Source organism: Cryptomeria japonica, chromosome 3 (assembly GCF_030272615.1).
Source record: "Cryptomeria japonica chromosome 3, Sugi_1.0, whole genome shotgun sequence".
Lineage (NCBI taxonomy): Eukaryota > Viridiplantae > Streptophyta > Pinopsida > Cupressales > Cupressaceae > Cryptomeria > Cryptomeria japonica.
In genome coordinates, this window is record NC_081407.1 from 32490219 (window position 1) to 32507612 (window position 17394).

General features: G+C 35.0%; 1 protein-coding gene across 2 annotated transcripts in view; it reads left to right on the plus strand.

Moving 5' to 3' along the window:
• LOC131065989 (gamma aminobutyrate transaminase 1, mitochondrial) overlaps positions 1-17394 on the plus strand; it is a 210430-nt gene that overhangs the window by 24167 nt on the left and 168869 nt on the right. The window contains exons 2-3 of one of the 2 annotated variants that reach the window (XM_058000646.2): positions 6237-6424; positions 6574-6658. The exons of the other annotated variant lie outside the window; for it this stretch is intronic. Of the exons in view, the coding sequence (XP_057856629.2) occupies positions 6237-6424; positions 6574-6658 (273 nt within the window). The remainder of the gene's footprint in view (positions 1-6236; positions 6425-6573; positions 6659-17394) is intronic. 2 annotated transcript variants of the gene reach the window in all.

Sequence of the window (17394 nt, forward strand, 5' to 3'; positions counted from 1 at the left end):
CAAAATGTACAAGGCCGACCAAGGGTGATTAAGGAAATAATCACCTATATAAGCAATGTAATCTGGGCAATCAAACATACAACTCAAACATTCCTAAGTATCAACTGTTAATTACTTCAGTTAGATCAATGACCTATCACTTGGGTGAATCATCCAAGAACAATGATTTCTTGGTTCAAGGCTGAGCAAATCATTCTCCAAGGTTGCAGAACTTGTCAAAGGGTTGGCATATTATCCTAGAGGTGCCGGATAGACACTCAATGACAACAAACTGCACTTCAAGGATATTCTGATCAGATTGTCTCAGATAAGTTGTGCCCTAATTGATCTATGTCTTGAGAAGACAAAGTTGTAATTTGCTTCTGTGTTTTTTCTAATCTGATCTGAGATTGTTTGCTGGGTTTTTCACGTCAAAGAGGGAGGTTTTCCCAAGGTATTTTGGTGTTCTTGTGTATGTGTATTTATTTATTTCTGAGTCATGTTAATTCTGATCACTAAAATCAACAATATGGACTGCCACCACCCACATCAAGATCGGGAAAATGCCAAAAAATAAAAAGGAAATGGCATTTAATGCTCCATAAAGAACTTTCCTTCCCACCTCCACCAACATTCTAAACCAAGAATTAGTAATGACACTCTGCAACTCCACCTAGCACTTGAAAATAGAAACTGCCAAGCCACTAACTCTTGGGGCCCATTTTGAATCTCAAGCATTAAGGCAAAATTCTAGGAGTTATGACAAGTTGTAACTCCCAATTTCCACACCATGAAAGGCATTTTTGAATATTTCTCCTTTAAAATTGCCCCCGAAATGAATTCAAATTACAATAAGGCTGCAACAAAAGAATGTGACCAAAATATTTATAAAATATTTGGCCTTTATTACATAAATTTTTCTCCTACAATGTTTCTATTTTTGGTGATGCAGGATTGCCCTTACACCATGGATGCGCCCACATCACTTTGGTCTTCTATTAGCCTTTGGAAGTCTCCTTAAATGGTGGGATGTTCCACAACAGTCTTAGTGATCTAGTGCTCCAATCAAGGTTAAGGGGGATGTCGGAGTTTATTATATTGTCTGAGGATTTTGTAATGAATTTTCGGCTAAGTGCCTTAGTTTGCTTGGCCTCCTTTTGATATTTTTATTGATGAGTATATTTATACATTCAAACCCATTGTTTTAAAATCCAAGGATCAAGTTTTATCATGTATTTTTGTGTTGAATTGAGGTATACAAATTTTGAGTAGATTATTTCTTTCATCAATTCCTTTAGAGAGGAAGATTTATTCGTCCTTTATACCTATCGGTGGTGCCCCTTCACCAAGGGTCACCACTCTTCCAAGTTGGTCTCCAATAATCATATTATTAATGATAATATAATAATTATACAATATATTTATAATATAATTATATTATCTCATAATAATAATATAATAATTATATAGTATAATTATCATATAATAATATAATTATATTATCACAATATTATCACAACCTTTATGTTGTTGATGTCGGCTTGAAGTAATCCAACCATAGCATCAACACTCACTCTTAGTCGATTAGGCTGATTAGGCCACTTACATATTTGTCTTCCTCAGGTTGGAAGTGATGATCGACACTGCCAATCTTCAACAGTCCCTCTCAGCTAGGGAAGATACTTCCAGCTGCACAAGAAATATCACCTAATTGAGATGACCAACACAATGACTATACTCATTAGCAAGCATGAAGCTTATCACCTCATTGTGATATTACATAACCTCATCGTGATGTTCGACCACAATGGCTACATACATATGTGGAAAGGAAATATATCACCTCATGTGATATCAACCATTATGGCTTATCCATAGATATCACTTCACATGATATCCACCATTATGGTTTATTCATAGATATCACCTCACGTGATATCAACCATTATGGCATATCCATAGATATCACCTCACATGATATCCACCATTATGGTTTATCCATAGATATCACCTCACGTGATATCAACCATTATGACATATCCATGGATATCACCTCACATGATATCCACCATTATGGTTTATCCATACGTATCACCTCACGTGATATCAACCGTTATTGTGAGATCGTCACCTCACAATGATGTTGAGATGTACAAGTGTTCATCATTGTGAGATCGTCACCTCACAATGATATTCACCATGGCTCATCCAGAGGGTAAACACATAAGTACAAGAAAATCATCACAGACTCTCTCACGTGATGTTGTCATGGCATCACACATGACATCCACCATGAACCATATTAGAGGGTGGAGATAAGGGCTTTCACCTTAAGTCTCTCTCAAAGAGAAATGCATTAACAAGAGTTTATACTTTAAACATCTCTTTAAAGATAAGAATACACACACGCACACACACACACACACACACATATATATATAAACAAATCAATGATGCTGAGACTCAATCTCAGCTAGGGCTTCATTCTCCACCATACCAAGCTTACCTCGAAAGTGCACAACTTTATTCTGGAGAGAGGCTTGGTGAGAATGTTTGCTGTATGCTCATCAATACTAATGTATCTCAATTGAATAGCATTCCTTTCTACCATGTCTCTAACATAGTGATACTTGATCTCTACATGTTTTGATTTATCATAAAATTCAAGGTTGGAGTCTGCATCACTCCAAACTAACAAAGTATCATGACACTCCATTCCATGAATCATAGTCCTCTGACTGCTATACTTTTTTGATCACTAGAGACACCATCTTGACATTGTCTACTCCCTCTGAACCAAAATGACCAATATTCTTGGAAGTCAATTGAAGCAGATCCTCTAGCTGCTCCATCTGTCATGGAAGCATACCCTTCTCTCATGGTTCCAATCACTTATGCTTCTTGGTCCATCCTGAGAGCAATTCAGAGAGAGATTACAAATAGTTCAAACTATTCCAAGTAAATATCAATGCTAGAAGTATATAAAATTCACTATCTCAATGTTATAACATGAATTAATAACTACATAAAAATTCATGAACATTAGTCAAGCATGAAATACTTCTCTCTTTACAACACAAAGTCTTCCTTTGGCAAAACGCTAACATTTTGCTAACACAATATTTTCTTCCTTTATGTCTGTCCGATACTCAAAAATAAATCAGTACCATTTTCTTATAAATCCGCTTACCAGTCTGATCACAGATTTGCCATAGTATCTTCCTCAAAACTGTCATAAAATAAGCACAATAATCTCCTCTGGAATCTGCACTAATTCCTTCTTATTCTCCTCTCATAACTCTGCTTTGATAAGCCTTCTACATAAAAGACCTCTGGTGTGCTCTCACAATGTATTAACATGTATGCACACACACTCATGCCACACTTTCAACAATGATTTTAATTCCTTTATAAAACTCTCCCATAACCTTTCACATAAAGGTTGTATCTTTTCATCCATCAGTTGTGACTCTAAATAAACTATAATTATTTATAATCACACCTTTCTTGATAAAAAAAATAAGATACACTTTATTTACTAATTGCCATTTTATAGAGAATCGACCTTCCATTTGTTTACTTAATAATGTTTGAATGGACAAAATTGCACCCCATACTCGTTAAGGCTTGCTTGTGTTAGTTCTTTATGAAGTCGTTGTCTTGCTTACACTAATCCACCACCCTTGTCTTCAAGACCGCCGTTTGTAATCTTGTCGCTATTCTTTAAATATTAATTGTATGTTTTAATGCACATACATTTGTGTCTTTAATATTTTCCACAATCATCATGAGAAAATATATTTAAGGGCAAAACATTAATCTCTTCTTTCTCTTAGTGGCTACCTCGATGACAATGGAGATGTGAATGATCAAGCGGTGACTGAGAAGATAGTCATGACTGGGTTAGAATCACTGTGTGAAAACATTCCTTTCTTCATGATCCAAACTGGGCATATAAGAAAACAAACGTACAGATAATATATTTGGAAAGTGATAGTCGATTCTCCTTGTCGACTTGACCAACATGTCTTCATAGTTCATACCATATTCATATGCTTATTAATATACTTTATTCATTGGCTTGTGATCATTCTAATAGAATTGTTGTCTTCTACAATGTCTTCCATACTTATATTGTCACATGATCATTTTCCTTCATATCTGTACAAATTTGCTGCAGACTTCATATATTTTAATTGCTCCTTTCACATTGTCTCGGATAACTTTGTGGTTATAGATGAATATTGTTTTGTCTTGCCACATCGTAGTGTCTTGATGACTAATGATAATATCCTTATGAACTTATCACTGTAATCTAAATAACATGAACTTGGTAATCTGATCTAAATTAGTAACCTCACTACTGTCATGCTTAAAGACATTATCGACTTCTGCTATTGGTTTACGGTCTGCATGCTTTTTGACATAGTGATCTACATCAATTTCATTTAAAATATCTTCTATAAGCATTGATCAATGGTCACCAGGTTGGCTTAGTATATGTTGAATTCTTAATCCAAAGTGTTGTCCAAGTCATGCCACGTTACTTTTGTCTTTATATAGATCATCGGTTTATTCAAATGCCACACTTCCTCCTTAGACACAAGCCACGGTATTTCTAGAAAACTCCATGCAATGCTCCTCCTTCCATTACTACAGCCTTCAACAAGAATGCCGATGACTGGAGAATTTATGTTATTGTGAATAATTTATGTGCAAGAGTTTTAAGAGGCTCGCAATTCGTCGAGTGTTCAGTAATCAAATGTCGCAGGGGAGGGAAGTGAACCCTGTGCCTCCTGAACGGGGTTATTCAGTATTCATGTCCAATACTATTCATTTCCAATTCGAAGACACCTCCCAACATGGAGTAGAATGATAATTTCGTCTCCCGATTGTAATAGAGCCTTTTCCGGGTGTTGTACCCGCTCTGATACCATGTTGAATTAAGGTATACAAATTCTGAGTATATTATTTCTTTCATCAATTCCTTTAGAGAGGAAGATTTATTCTTCCTTTATACCTATCGGTGGTGCCCCTTCACCAAAGGTCACCACTCTTCCAAGTTGGTCTCCAATAATCATATTATTAATAATAATATAATAATTATTATATTATCATGTAATATTATAATTATACAATATATTTATAATATAATTATATTATCACATAATAATATAATTATATTATCTCATAATAATAATATAATTATATTATCATATAATAATATAATTATAATATAATTATATATATATATTTTTAAATTTTTTTAATGGGGTAAACGCTTTTTAACCCGGAGCTATGAACCGGTGAGATTTGAACCTCGATGGCAAGAACAACAACACAACAACTTAACCATCACAACATGCCACTATTGGCAATTATAATATAATTATATTATCTCTCAATAATAATATTATCACAATAAATATAATTATATTATATTATCACAGCCTTTATGTTGTCGATTAGGCTGATTAGGCCACTTACATATTTGTCTTCCTCAGGTTGGAAGTGATGACCGACGCTGCCAATCTTCAACATGATAGATTGTTCTTGTTGTGTTGAAGTTTTATCTCTTCATTAGTAACGGTGCATACGTACTAATTTTTACATCAAAAGCTACAATAAATTTGATTTTACTTTCCAAATGGCATCAAACTGTTTAGTATCAATTATCAACATAGACAATAAGAATTACAATATTGTCATCGTCACTGTTGATGTGGAGGTTCAGAATAGAGAAACTTTTTTTGAATCTAGAATCTCAGAAATGCTGGTTGATTTTGATATACCAGGGTTGTGGAGCCTGTTTAAGGCCATAACATGATTGATTTTGATTTTTTATGTTGTGTAGTTTAATTCTAGCTATACCTTTTATTCTACAAACATGAGAAGAGGAAGTTTAACCAAAAAACATACTTTAAAAATCAATGGATATTATTATTTTGACTAATAAGATCATAATAAATTCTGTGTAAAACTATTTATCTTGTTATAGCATGTTAAGGTCATGGTATTTGTAATGAATAATACCCGATGTGAATTCTCTATTTCTTTGCTCTGATGGGTATAGTATCCTCCAGATGTAGTAAAGTTTTAGATGAAAACATGGGAGTTAATGGACGAGATAAAGAAAATCTTTGCTATGCAGTTAGAGAAACAAATATAATTTATGCTCCACATCATAGCTTTCATGTTTTTGTATTCAGTTGTTTGGTACTTATAATTCTGAAAATACTCTTCTTGGAAATTTACAGACACTTTTCTTCACAAAGCGAATAACAGTTGGTTCTGAAGAATTTGGGTTCCAAAACCTTTCTGCCACTTTGAGATGGAACAGTTCAGTAGCATCTACAGAATCTCTTGGTGCACCTATTGCACAGCCTAATGATGCCCAGGCACAGAAGGAAATTTCAAACTCTGTTGAGCAACACGTTCCAAAAGAGTATGGAATCAACATTCTGAAATTATATTAATCTTTTCAAATAACTGAACCTGACAAAAAGACCTTCCATATTTCAGAAAAAGAATGCTTTAATCTACACTATATTTTATGGAATTGCCAAAGCCTTAACAGATGCTTATTTGTTCTAGATCCAAAGGACATCGTATGCTTGCACCTTTTACTGCAGGGTGGCAGAGTACAGATACACATCCTTTGATTATTGATAAATCTGAGGTAACATGTTAGTAAAGATTAGTGCATTATATTTGATTTGGGGATTTATCTGTTGGTTAATGAAACCTATACTTTTACAAATTACAATCATAATAATAATTTTGATTTCTATGGTTTTTTTATATAATTATTTTGTTGTTTGAGTAGCCTAATGACAACTCTGTACGAACTTATTGACACATTATTTTTTATGTATTTTCTTTAATAAAGTAGAATATATATTGATGTAAAATTATTTTTGAGAAGTTGGGAATTTTTAATATAAAAACTTGTCTACCTTTATATTTTAAAAAAATTGCGGGTTTGGAAAGAAAACAATAGTAATGACAACGGCTGATTCTCAACTAACAAGCAGCTATGTAGTACAAAAGTGCTCCTAGTAAGTTACCCAAAAGGATTGCAGAGATATTTACATGCGAGATGAAATTCAGTAAAGGAGCTTCAAAGGACAAGGGTAAACTAATGCGTCCTGAACTATGGTATCCATGGGGATGTTGAAGATGGTTTTCCTTTGGAATAGGTTGCCAAGGGTTAAGAATCATCTGTGGTTGACCAGGAACAACGGATCAATTAGTTCCTTTAGTGGCAGAACTGGTTGACAAAATCGTTACCATGGCAATATAAGCTGGGTTAAATAAAGGGAAGGATTACTGCAGTAATGAAACTCATAACTTGTAGCTAAAGGGAATGTTGGTCAAAGTTGCATTTTCTTGAGTTATATTGTTGCCTTGTATCAAGACTTCAAGCTCATCAGCTGTTGTAGGCATCTTTAGGACAACTTTGCATGAATTCAATTATTTTAATGCTATAAATATGAATGTGAGGGATATTCTGGACATTCATGATAGTCTCAGCATTCAACAAGAGGTGCTTGGTTTGGCTTATTAGATCCGTCATTAGTTCTTCCATGAGGGTTGATGCCAAAACGTTGAGCTACCTTTGGAAGAGAAGCCCGAAAATAATTTTGGGGATGACATTTGATATCCACATTGAGTTTTGTCTCTGCCACGCTTGTGTCTAGCATCTCTTGATTTCTTGTTTTTTGGCCTCTAGGCCTATTTGGTTCAATGAAAGTTTTTTAACTGCATCCAATTTTTTTTAATTAAAATAAGATTAAAATAAATTTAAAATTCTTAAATAAATTTAAAATTGAAACCTATCCTAAACCTATTAGATATTAATAAAAGTCCTAAAACTACGAATGTATTAAAATAAATTTTGGGAGTGTTAGCTTAGTACTGCTGGTGTTAGCCCTTCAAGAATAGCATTAGCTCTGCAAGGACGATGTTGGCTTTGTAGAGCTGATGTTGGCTCTATATGGACCACATCGGCTATTTAGAGCCGAAGTTGGCATCAGCTCTACATGGATAGTGTAGGCCATGCAACTGATTGTTTTTTCATTTATGATTAATAAAACTATTGACGAACTCAAATGGTTCTTGCAAAACTTTAATATTTGCTCTTATTTTTATTTTTATTTTATGGATTCAATAACATTTTAAAATGAATTTTATTGTTTTTTAGATGTTCACCAAATTTAATTTTTTTCTTTTTAAATGGTGTGAACTTCGTGACTAAGGTTGAAATTGTTGGTGTTGGTTTTGGCCATGGATGAAAGAATCCTAAAGGTACAAAAGGGGTTTAAAGGGATCAAAGGAGACTAAGGGGAAGGATGACATGGTGATTGGAGGAAGGAAGAGGGACCTAGATATAATATAACACCTACTCAACTAGGGCTCAATGTGACATAGTTGCTCTAGTTGAGCTACCCTTATATTAATTGTTAGGTCAGTGTGCTAACATTTCCCTTGAGGGGGTTTACTAGTCTTATCAACAAACACAAACACTATCATGCATCGATTGAACTTGTTTTTTAATCTCATGGATTCAATAGCTCTAAACAAGATTAAATAAGAAACGAATAGCCTCTGTATAGTTCTTAGAGAAATAGCTTTTTTATCATTGTGTTGGAGATCGTATACCAAGAAATGCCTAAATCTTTTATTGATTTACACTTATTATATTGTTTAATCCTATTACGATATATTGTCAATAGTGGTTGAATAATCTTGTAGACCTTTCTCTAGGAGCTATGACTGGAGATAATTTCTTTATTTTTCACGATAGAAGAGTAGAATGGAATGGCTTTCTTTACTATTTTGATCAATTGATAAAACCTTGATAGAAATAAGAGTTAAGGCATCCTAATTTTTTTTTAAAGAAATATACTGTATTTTACAGTGGAAAACAAATGCCTTGACGTTTTTTTCAAATAAATACATCTTATATTATGGTAGAAAACAAATTATTTATATCAACTGAACAATGTGATTACAATTGAGATCTCCCCCTACATAGTCAAGGAAAGAAAGGACCTTAGTGTGTGCCCCATGTTGCGTGCATCCTTTCTCTATGGTTTTATGATGTAGTTTTGTGTGTATGATTATTTGGATCCCTGCAGAAATTGGGGAGTCATAGACACTAAAATTACCAAATTGATGTTATTGTAGAAGCAGATATAAACAAGAAATGGAAAACAAAGAAAATAGGAATGTGTTTGCATACAAACTCTGTGTCTATAATAAATGAAATCCAAATTGTATTAATCTAAAACTTTCTATATGGAAAATCTGAGAGGAGAGATGAGAATGTGTTTAACTATCTATCTCCATAATTGCTATGTAAATTTTTCAGAAAGTATAGAGTAGAAGACAAGTAGACATTGAGGAAACTTAAGTAGTTTATCTCTTGGCTGTTAATGAAAAGTGGTGCCACATCCCATTTCAGCCATTTTGCACGGAGATGTTATGGGTGCTTTCTTTGGAGCCTACAATAAGATATCACTTTTTGACAATGGGATAGGAGCAAGGAAGCATTAGTTGGTTCTTTCGGCATATGCTAGTGGTGGATGATTATGGTAGTAAAACTTGTTGGACTGAGTGTGAGCCTCACAAATCTATTTCTATCCATTTCATCTATATATATTCTTTAAGTGATTTATGTGTTATATTAAAATTATTGTAGATAAATCAATCGCTTTTAAGCCATATTATCGATTTGGCCTTTGCTACACCCAAATTTGGGTTTAGTTCATATTAGGTCTGGATTCGGAGCCGGTCTATTAGGAATTCGGTGGCGGTACATATGACACATTGTGGGTTCACCCTAGACGTTTCTGTGTGAACCTGAGAAGAACCTAGCCAAATAATTGCATGCCCTAATAGACCATCTAATGTCATTTAAAGAAAATTCAAAATCTCTAATTTGTTTTCTAAAAAACCCTAATTGGAGAGATAGAAATACAAATACAAATAAGATATGCTTGGACAAGGTAGGTAGTAGCAAAGTAAATGTTTGCGGTCAAGCTCTTTGTTAGAAATGTTCACTTGTGTCGACTAATCAAGTTCTTATTCGATAGATCCTATTTACTAGCTAGCAATAATTGACAACATCTTACCCCTTCAAAAAAGACAATCACGGAAAATAATATTATTATTGGTAATTACTAAATTATTCATGGTATATTAGAGTTGAGGTGTTTTTTGGCAAAATTTTTGATAATAAAATTCATGGTCTACACTCGGAAACTTCATGGAAATTTTTAGAAGTTTTTTGTGATCAATGTTTTTTAATAAAAATCACGGTCTTGTTTCTTGAAAAATTGTGGCTTGATTTTTTCTAGAATTTGAGTGTTTTTTGCTGAAATTGAGTGGGTTTTTTCAAAAAAATTGCACGGACTTGTTTTTCTTCGAAATTCATGACATCCTTCTCCAAATCGTAGGTTTTTCTAGGAAAATCATGTTTCTTTTTGTGTTTGAAGATAACGGATCTGTTTTACAAGATTAAGGAATTTTTTTAAATAAAATCGCAGATTGCCTTGTACCCTAATTGTGTGATGGATTTTATTGGTTTTTTGAATGAATTTTTTTATCATGGCTTTTTTGACCTTGTTTTGATCACAATGACTCTACAAGCTCGCAACTAGGGTTTCATGGTCCTCGACTATTTTTATTGCTGCATTTTTTGATGATTTTTTTCTAAAAATTGTGGGCCTATTTTTCTGGCCCTCAACAAATTTCTTTTTAGACAGTTTTTTTTTCAAAATCATGTAGGGTTTTTGCTAGATTTTTGCATTTTTTTGGCAGACATATTTTTGACAATTTTTCAAAATTGTGGGTTCTCTACAAGTTGATTGCCTAGGGATTTGTGCTAGTTGATCTCCTAGGGTTTGACTGATTTTTGATAAAAAAAGATTTTTTTCGAAGTTCATTGCTGGAGTTTTCATGCCTTTGGAAAACAAGAGGGATGGCATCTTTGACCAACATCATGTTGGAAAGCAGCCAAAAATTTTGCGGTAAAAATTGCAACACTTGGAAACAGAGGATGCTCACAATTTGAGTACTAGTGTCTAGATTGGATTGTTCTTGGTAACTATGCTCCTGCCACTATTGCAAGCAAAGTCTAGGACAAGTTTGATGAATGTAATCATGAAACGGTTATGTTGCTCAAGTTCTTTGTCATTGATGAGATGCTTGCAAAAATATCGTTTGGCAAGATTGCTGCACAAATCTGGACTCACTTGAAGAATCTGCACGAGATGTTAGACAAGGCCTTGTAGAATGTGGTGGTTATCATGTTGAAAAGTTTACCACGATCGTATGAGCACTCTAAAGGGCTAAAAGGTTATTACTCTCATGGATAGTGGGGCATCCCACAACTTTATTGACAAGAATCTAGTTGCAAGAAGGAAATTGGTAACCAAGGACTTTAAGGGCTTTACAATAGCCTTAGCTAATGGATCTATGGCTCAATGTACCAAAATAATTCCTCAATTAGAAATCACCTTGGTAAAGCTCCCATAAAAGAGGACTTCTATGTGGTAACTCTAGATACTTATGTGATATTTGGTACTCCTTGGATACACTCCTTAGGACGTTTCATTATGGACATCCCAAATTTGGAAATTTGTTTCCAACATGATGGACAAGAAGTCACTTTGAAAGGTTACCTGATGGATCCCCAAGAATAGTCTTAGCCAAAAGGATGGAGAGGATCTTTAGGTTGGGACAAGGAGAGTGGCTGCACAATGTATGATTCTCGACAAAGCTTTCTCCCAAGCCAAGACAATCCACATTGATATCCAAACCATTTTAAATAAACACAAGAAGGTATTTGGTGATAATTCCCCCGAGACTACCCCCACAGAGAGGATTTGAACACACCATCAAATTGGAAGGAGCGAAACTCCTGATCACCACACCTTACAGGCACCCTCGAAAATTCAAAGAGGAAATTGACAAAACCACCAAAGAACTATGTGAGATGGGTCATATCCAACCTAGTTCCAGCCCTTTTGCCTACTCAGTGGTATGTGCATTGACTATAGGGCCTTGAACAAGAAGACAATAAAATTTTGCTACCCCATTCCAAGAATTGATGAGCTAATTGGTCAACTCCACAAAGAAAATTACATCTCCAAAATTGATCTATGGTTCGGATATCATCAAATAAGAACGAGGAAAGAAGATATTTTAAAGACAACTTTTGGGTGTCACTATGGGCACTTTGAATTTTTAGTCCTACCTTTTGGCCTAACCAATGCTCTCGAAATGTTTCAATCTTGCACAAACCATATATTTAGGAAACAACTAAGGAGGTTCCTATTGATCTTTTCCGACAACATCCTTATTTATAGTAGGACATGGAAAGAACATCTTAAATATATTGAGGAAGTTCTAAGCATTTTGGAACAAGAATCATTATATGCCAAAGCCTCCAAGTGTGAGTTTGGGATAGAAGAGATCCTTTACCTTGGTCACAAGATCATTGCATGAGGAGTAAGCATGGACAAAGAGAAAATCAAACCCATTAAGGAGTGGCCACAACCAAGAACCTTAACACATCTACATGGCTTTGTGGGACTATGCAGTAACTATTGACGATTTGAGACTTAACCAAAAAGGGAGCCTTTGTGTGGAATGAAATAAGTCAATAGGCCTTTGAGAAACTAAAAGAGCTAATGAGCTTGTGCCCCATCCTAGCGATTCTCGATTTTACATTACCCTTCGAATTACAATGTGATGCTTTCAGGGAAGGCATTGGAGCAATCCTTATGCAAAATAAATATCCAATCACATATGAAAGCTATAGGCTCACCAAAATTGAGGGACATTATTCCATCTATGATAAGGAGATGTTAGCTATCATGCATGCTCTAACCAAGTTCAAACAATATTTGGTTTGTGGAAAGTTCAATGTTAAAGCCAATCACAATAGCTTAAGATTTTTTTTGAATCGAAATGACCTAAATGATAGACATCAAAAGTGGGTAAGCAAGATACAAGCCTACGACTTTGATATTGAATACATGACAGGGACCAAAAATGTTGTAGTAGATGCTCTCTTGCAACGACCCCACTTGAACTCCATGACTAGTATAGCAGCCTTTTGGAAGAATGACATTATTGCCAAATACGTCAAGGATTCACAAGCTAATGATAGCCTAGAAGGAAACATGCCTAGTGAAGAATACAAAGTAGTAGAAGAGATTATCCTGTATAAGAATAGGATATTCCTTGTGGCCAACTCAAGAATGAAAGACAAGATCATCAAAGAATTCCACAACAATCTTTGGGCTGGCAAGTCATTATTACAATAGATAGATTTGATGACCTATGCAAGTCAGTTTCTCATAATCCCAAGATTGCATGGAAGCGCAAGGGTAGAGGATACTTCCAACTTGCTCCTATATGACTCTTCACACTTGATACTTAAAGACTAGACTCAACACTTGATATTATTCAAAATACCACTCGATGCCTCATTTGACCTTACAAGGCCTCTATTTATAGCATTTGGAGGCCAAGGTGTAGATGGAATTTACTAGTAGCTGAGTGGTAGTTTAGAATTACCGGTAGATGGAGGAACTGGTAGATGTGATTGGTAGATGGTAGTACAGGTAGATATGAGTGGTAGATAAGAAAAGTAGATGAAAAAGGAGGAATTTTTGGAAGGTAGTGAAAGTGGAGTGGTAGATGGTAGTACGTACTTTAGAATCTTGTCATAATAGAGTACATACTTTGAGATTTGCAAGCTCATGTAGGGCCCCTTACCATTTATTTAATAATTTCTAAAATTTTTCTCTAGACTCACTATTGACTAATTTATTTATCCGAAAAGTGAGAAAGGTCCACTTAACACCCGCAAGTGGCTATAGGGATCTTGCTTTTTACATAGGTTTTGTATCCCGTTGTTAGAGCTTCACATGGATTTTTTAGACAAGGTCGCATCTTGCTAGTTGAGATGAGATCCAGGTGGTAAAAGATCATCTGAAAGAGGTTCAAAAATATCATCCCAATCTCGTGGTCTTTGATGGAATGCATGGATGATTCTGATTTGTTCTTCACCTCTTACAAAGTCCCATTCTGTGCGAATAGCTAATTTAGTAGGAAAGAAGCTTGGTATTACATCTTCAATGATAACTTCTGGAAACCATGGATATGTGAGGGGATAGAATTCAATTCTTGGGAGACAATAGCCTCCTAGTTCAACTAGATAGTCAACCATTCCTTCAAAAATGGCATGAAATAAATTTCCATGTATGAGATTCAAGAATTGTCTCATATCAGGTGGAAAGTTTAGAGTAAATATATCTGCAAGTCTTCAAACTCACTTTGCAAGAGAGTGATATTGTTAATAAGTCTAAACTTACAACATTTAAGGAAATTCATTTTTGTTGAATTAGTCCAACATAAAGATTGAAACCTTGTTATTTGTATATCCATAGAACAGTGGTTCCTGCAAGTAAAGGCAATTGGAGCATATGACAACCCAAAAGTTTCTAAGAACTTTTCCTCTTCTTTTGGAGAATGAATCCTTTGGTCATGATATTCTAGGATGAGTCTTCTGAGATCCTGCAGCCATTTGTCCAAAATCCATACTTCAACAAGTGAAGTGATAATTTGTATTGGAAGTTCTATAGTACTCCCATCTGATAATTCCCATTAGGGTATTGAATTACCAACTTGAATTTGGATGGTTGCTGCTAGTTCTCTGGTTAATGAATCTGCAAGTGGGTTGTTTTCCCCTTTGATCCATTCAATACCAAAATCATATCCAAGAAACTCAATGTTCTGACCACAAAATGTTTTGGTTTGAGAAATATCTTGAATTTTTCAATTCCTTTTTTAATAGCTAGAATCTCTTTTCCATAGATGTGATATTGAGATTCCGTATTTGTGAATGTTCCAAATTGGTAGCCACATATCTCCATCCTTTTATCTGGAAATTCCTGTATCAACACAATAGACCATGTTGTGTTAGAAGCATTAGTCTATAAAATCAATGGATTACCCGGGGCTGGAATTTGAAGACTGGGTAGGCTTTGGCATTTGGTCTTGATTTGTTGTACTACTTTTGTAGTCTGGAGATTCTAGCTAGAAAATGATTCCTTGAGTTGATCATGAATTTTTTTCTTGTCTTTTGCCAACTCTTTATAGAATGGTGCTGCATAATTCAAGCACCCAAGAAACCTTTGAATTTGTTTTTGATCTTGTCAATACATCTGGAAATTCTTGGATTCTTTGAAGTACATGTGGCTGGAGCTTTATCTTTCCCATATCTAAATGTAACCCAAGAAAATCTATTTTTGTTTGACCGATCACCATTTTCTTTGCTGATAGGCGAATTCCATTTTTCTTTATAGCTGTATACAATTTCTTCAAATGCTCAATATGGTTAGTGACATTGTTAGAAAAAACAATTATATCATCAATATAGACAGCACAAAAATATTTCAAGTGTTTGAGAGCTTGGTCCATTCTTCTTTCAAAATATGTAGGTGCAGTACATAAACCAAATGGCATAACATTCCGTTCAAATGAACCTTGTTGTCCTGAGAACGTTGTCTTATACTTGTCTTCTTCTTTAACCTTGATTTGCCAAAATCTTGATTTACAATCAAACTTTGAAAAAATCTGTTTATTTGCTGCTCTTCTAATTAAATCTGAACTGACTGGTATGGGATAATTGAATGGCAATATAATATCATTAAGATTTTTATAATTTATGCAAAACCTCTTTTTGCCTCTTTCTCTTTCAGCTCTTTTATTTATTAAAAAAGCAAGACATGCAATGGACTTTTACTTTCCCTTATAAATTTTCCTTCTAGCAATTCATTTAGATGTTCATCCATTTCCTTAACTTCACTGGGGCTTAATAAATATGCAGGTTCGTGGGGTATAATAGACATTCATTCTAGTCTTATCTTGATTTCACATTCTTCTTGTTCTGCAAACCAAAATTCTAGAGGATTCATGCTACAACAATCTTTCTCAAATCTTTCTCTAATCTGAGCTAATTATTTTTCACTCTTATCTTTTGAAACCTCTTTTGCCCATTCTTTTGTAGAATTCTTCCCTAATCCTTCCAATCTATAAGTAACTACCTTCAAAAATTGGAATTTTAACTTCTTCGTCTTTATGATGTAAAGAATTTTTTGTTCTTCTGAGAATGAAAGGTTCATATTTAACCAGGAATAAATATCCTAGTAAGATATAACTATCCATATGATTGAATTATAAAAAATCTGTAATAAATTCTTTTCCATGAATTTTGATATGGACATCTTGTGCATATTTGCCCCATTTCAATTTTTCTCCAATGATGAAATGTCCTTTTGGCAATTCCGGCTTTGGCTTCCAAAACTTTTATGGGATCACTTTTGTTTTGGCGAAAGATCGTGTTGATCCCGAGTCAATGAATGCATCAAATTCAATGGGCTTGTATTCTTCAAAACATAAAGAAATTCTAATAAATACAGTATTATTTGCTAAGTGCTAAGGGAAGGTGATAAGGGAGGTGCCAGGAGATAGGGAGTTATAAGGGATATGGATGTGGGGGATGTAGGGAAGGGTACTACGTGTTGTGGGGGTAAGGCAGATGAAGGATGTGGGAGGTATAAGGGGTAGTGGAAGGATAAGGGGGTGTAGGTTAGGTAGGATCGGGTTATGAGTTGATATCAAGGGGTTGATAATGGGTTAGGATAGGATAGGGGAAGGAGGTAGTGATGGGATGGGGCTTGGGATAGACTAGCCTAGTCTATGCTCTTGTATCCTTTCCTTGGATCACCTGGTGTTCTCTACACACCCTAGGGTCTCTAGGACTTCCCTTTGCTTGAGGAATCCCCTGACCATGCCCAATCCACCCACCAATGAGTTGCAATGCTGCTCCTAAGGTCTCACCTACTCATGAGACTCAAATTCCCTTACTATGGCTAATAAGGGCTAAGCTTGATCCACACTTTCCAAGGTCTTAGCAAGGTTGTTTCAGGTCTATTTCAAGGTTTTTCCTCCCATTCATGAGCCCCCAAGAGGTTTCAAACCTTTAACCCCTTACTGATTTCACAATTTAGTGTTTTTGCCTTCAAAAAGGGCTACAAGGATTAGGACCAATTAGGCCTCCTAACCAGTCTTCGAGGGCTCCCTCTCACAAATGATGCACAAACAACCCAATCTCCCAAAAAGGATTGCCATTCATTTGGCAAAGACTCGGATTTTCTAGGTTTTAGGCCTCCAAGTGTCTGTACTCTGTCCTTGGTGGATTTTAAGGTTCTTAAGGGTTTTTGTGAGGGTTTTTAGAGTCTGTCTGGGTCACAGTGAAGGTTTTGTATTCTAGCCACCTTGTTTGGATTGGTGGAGGCTCCTCCTTCACACCAATGATGCTCACTCACTCCTCTG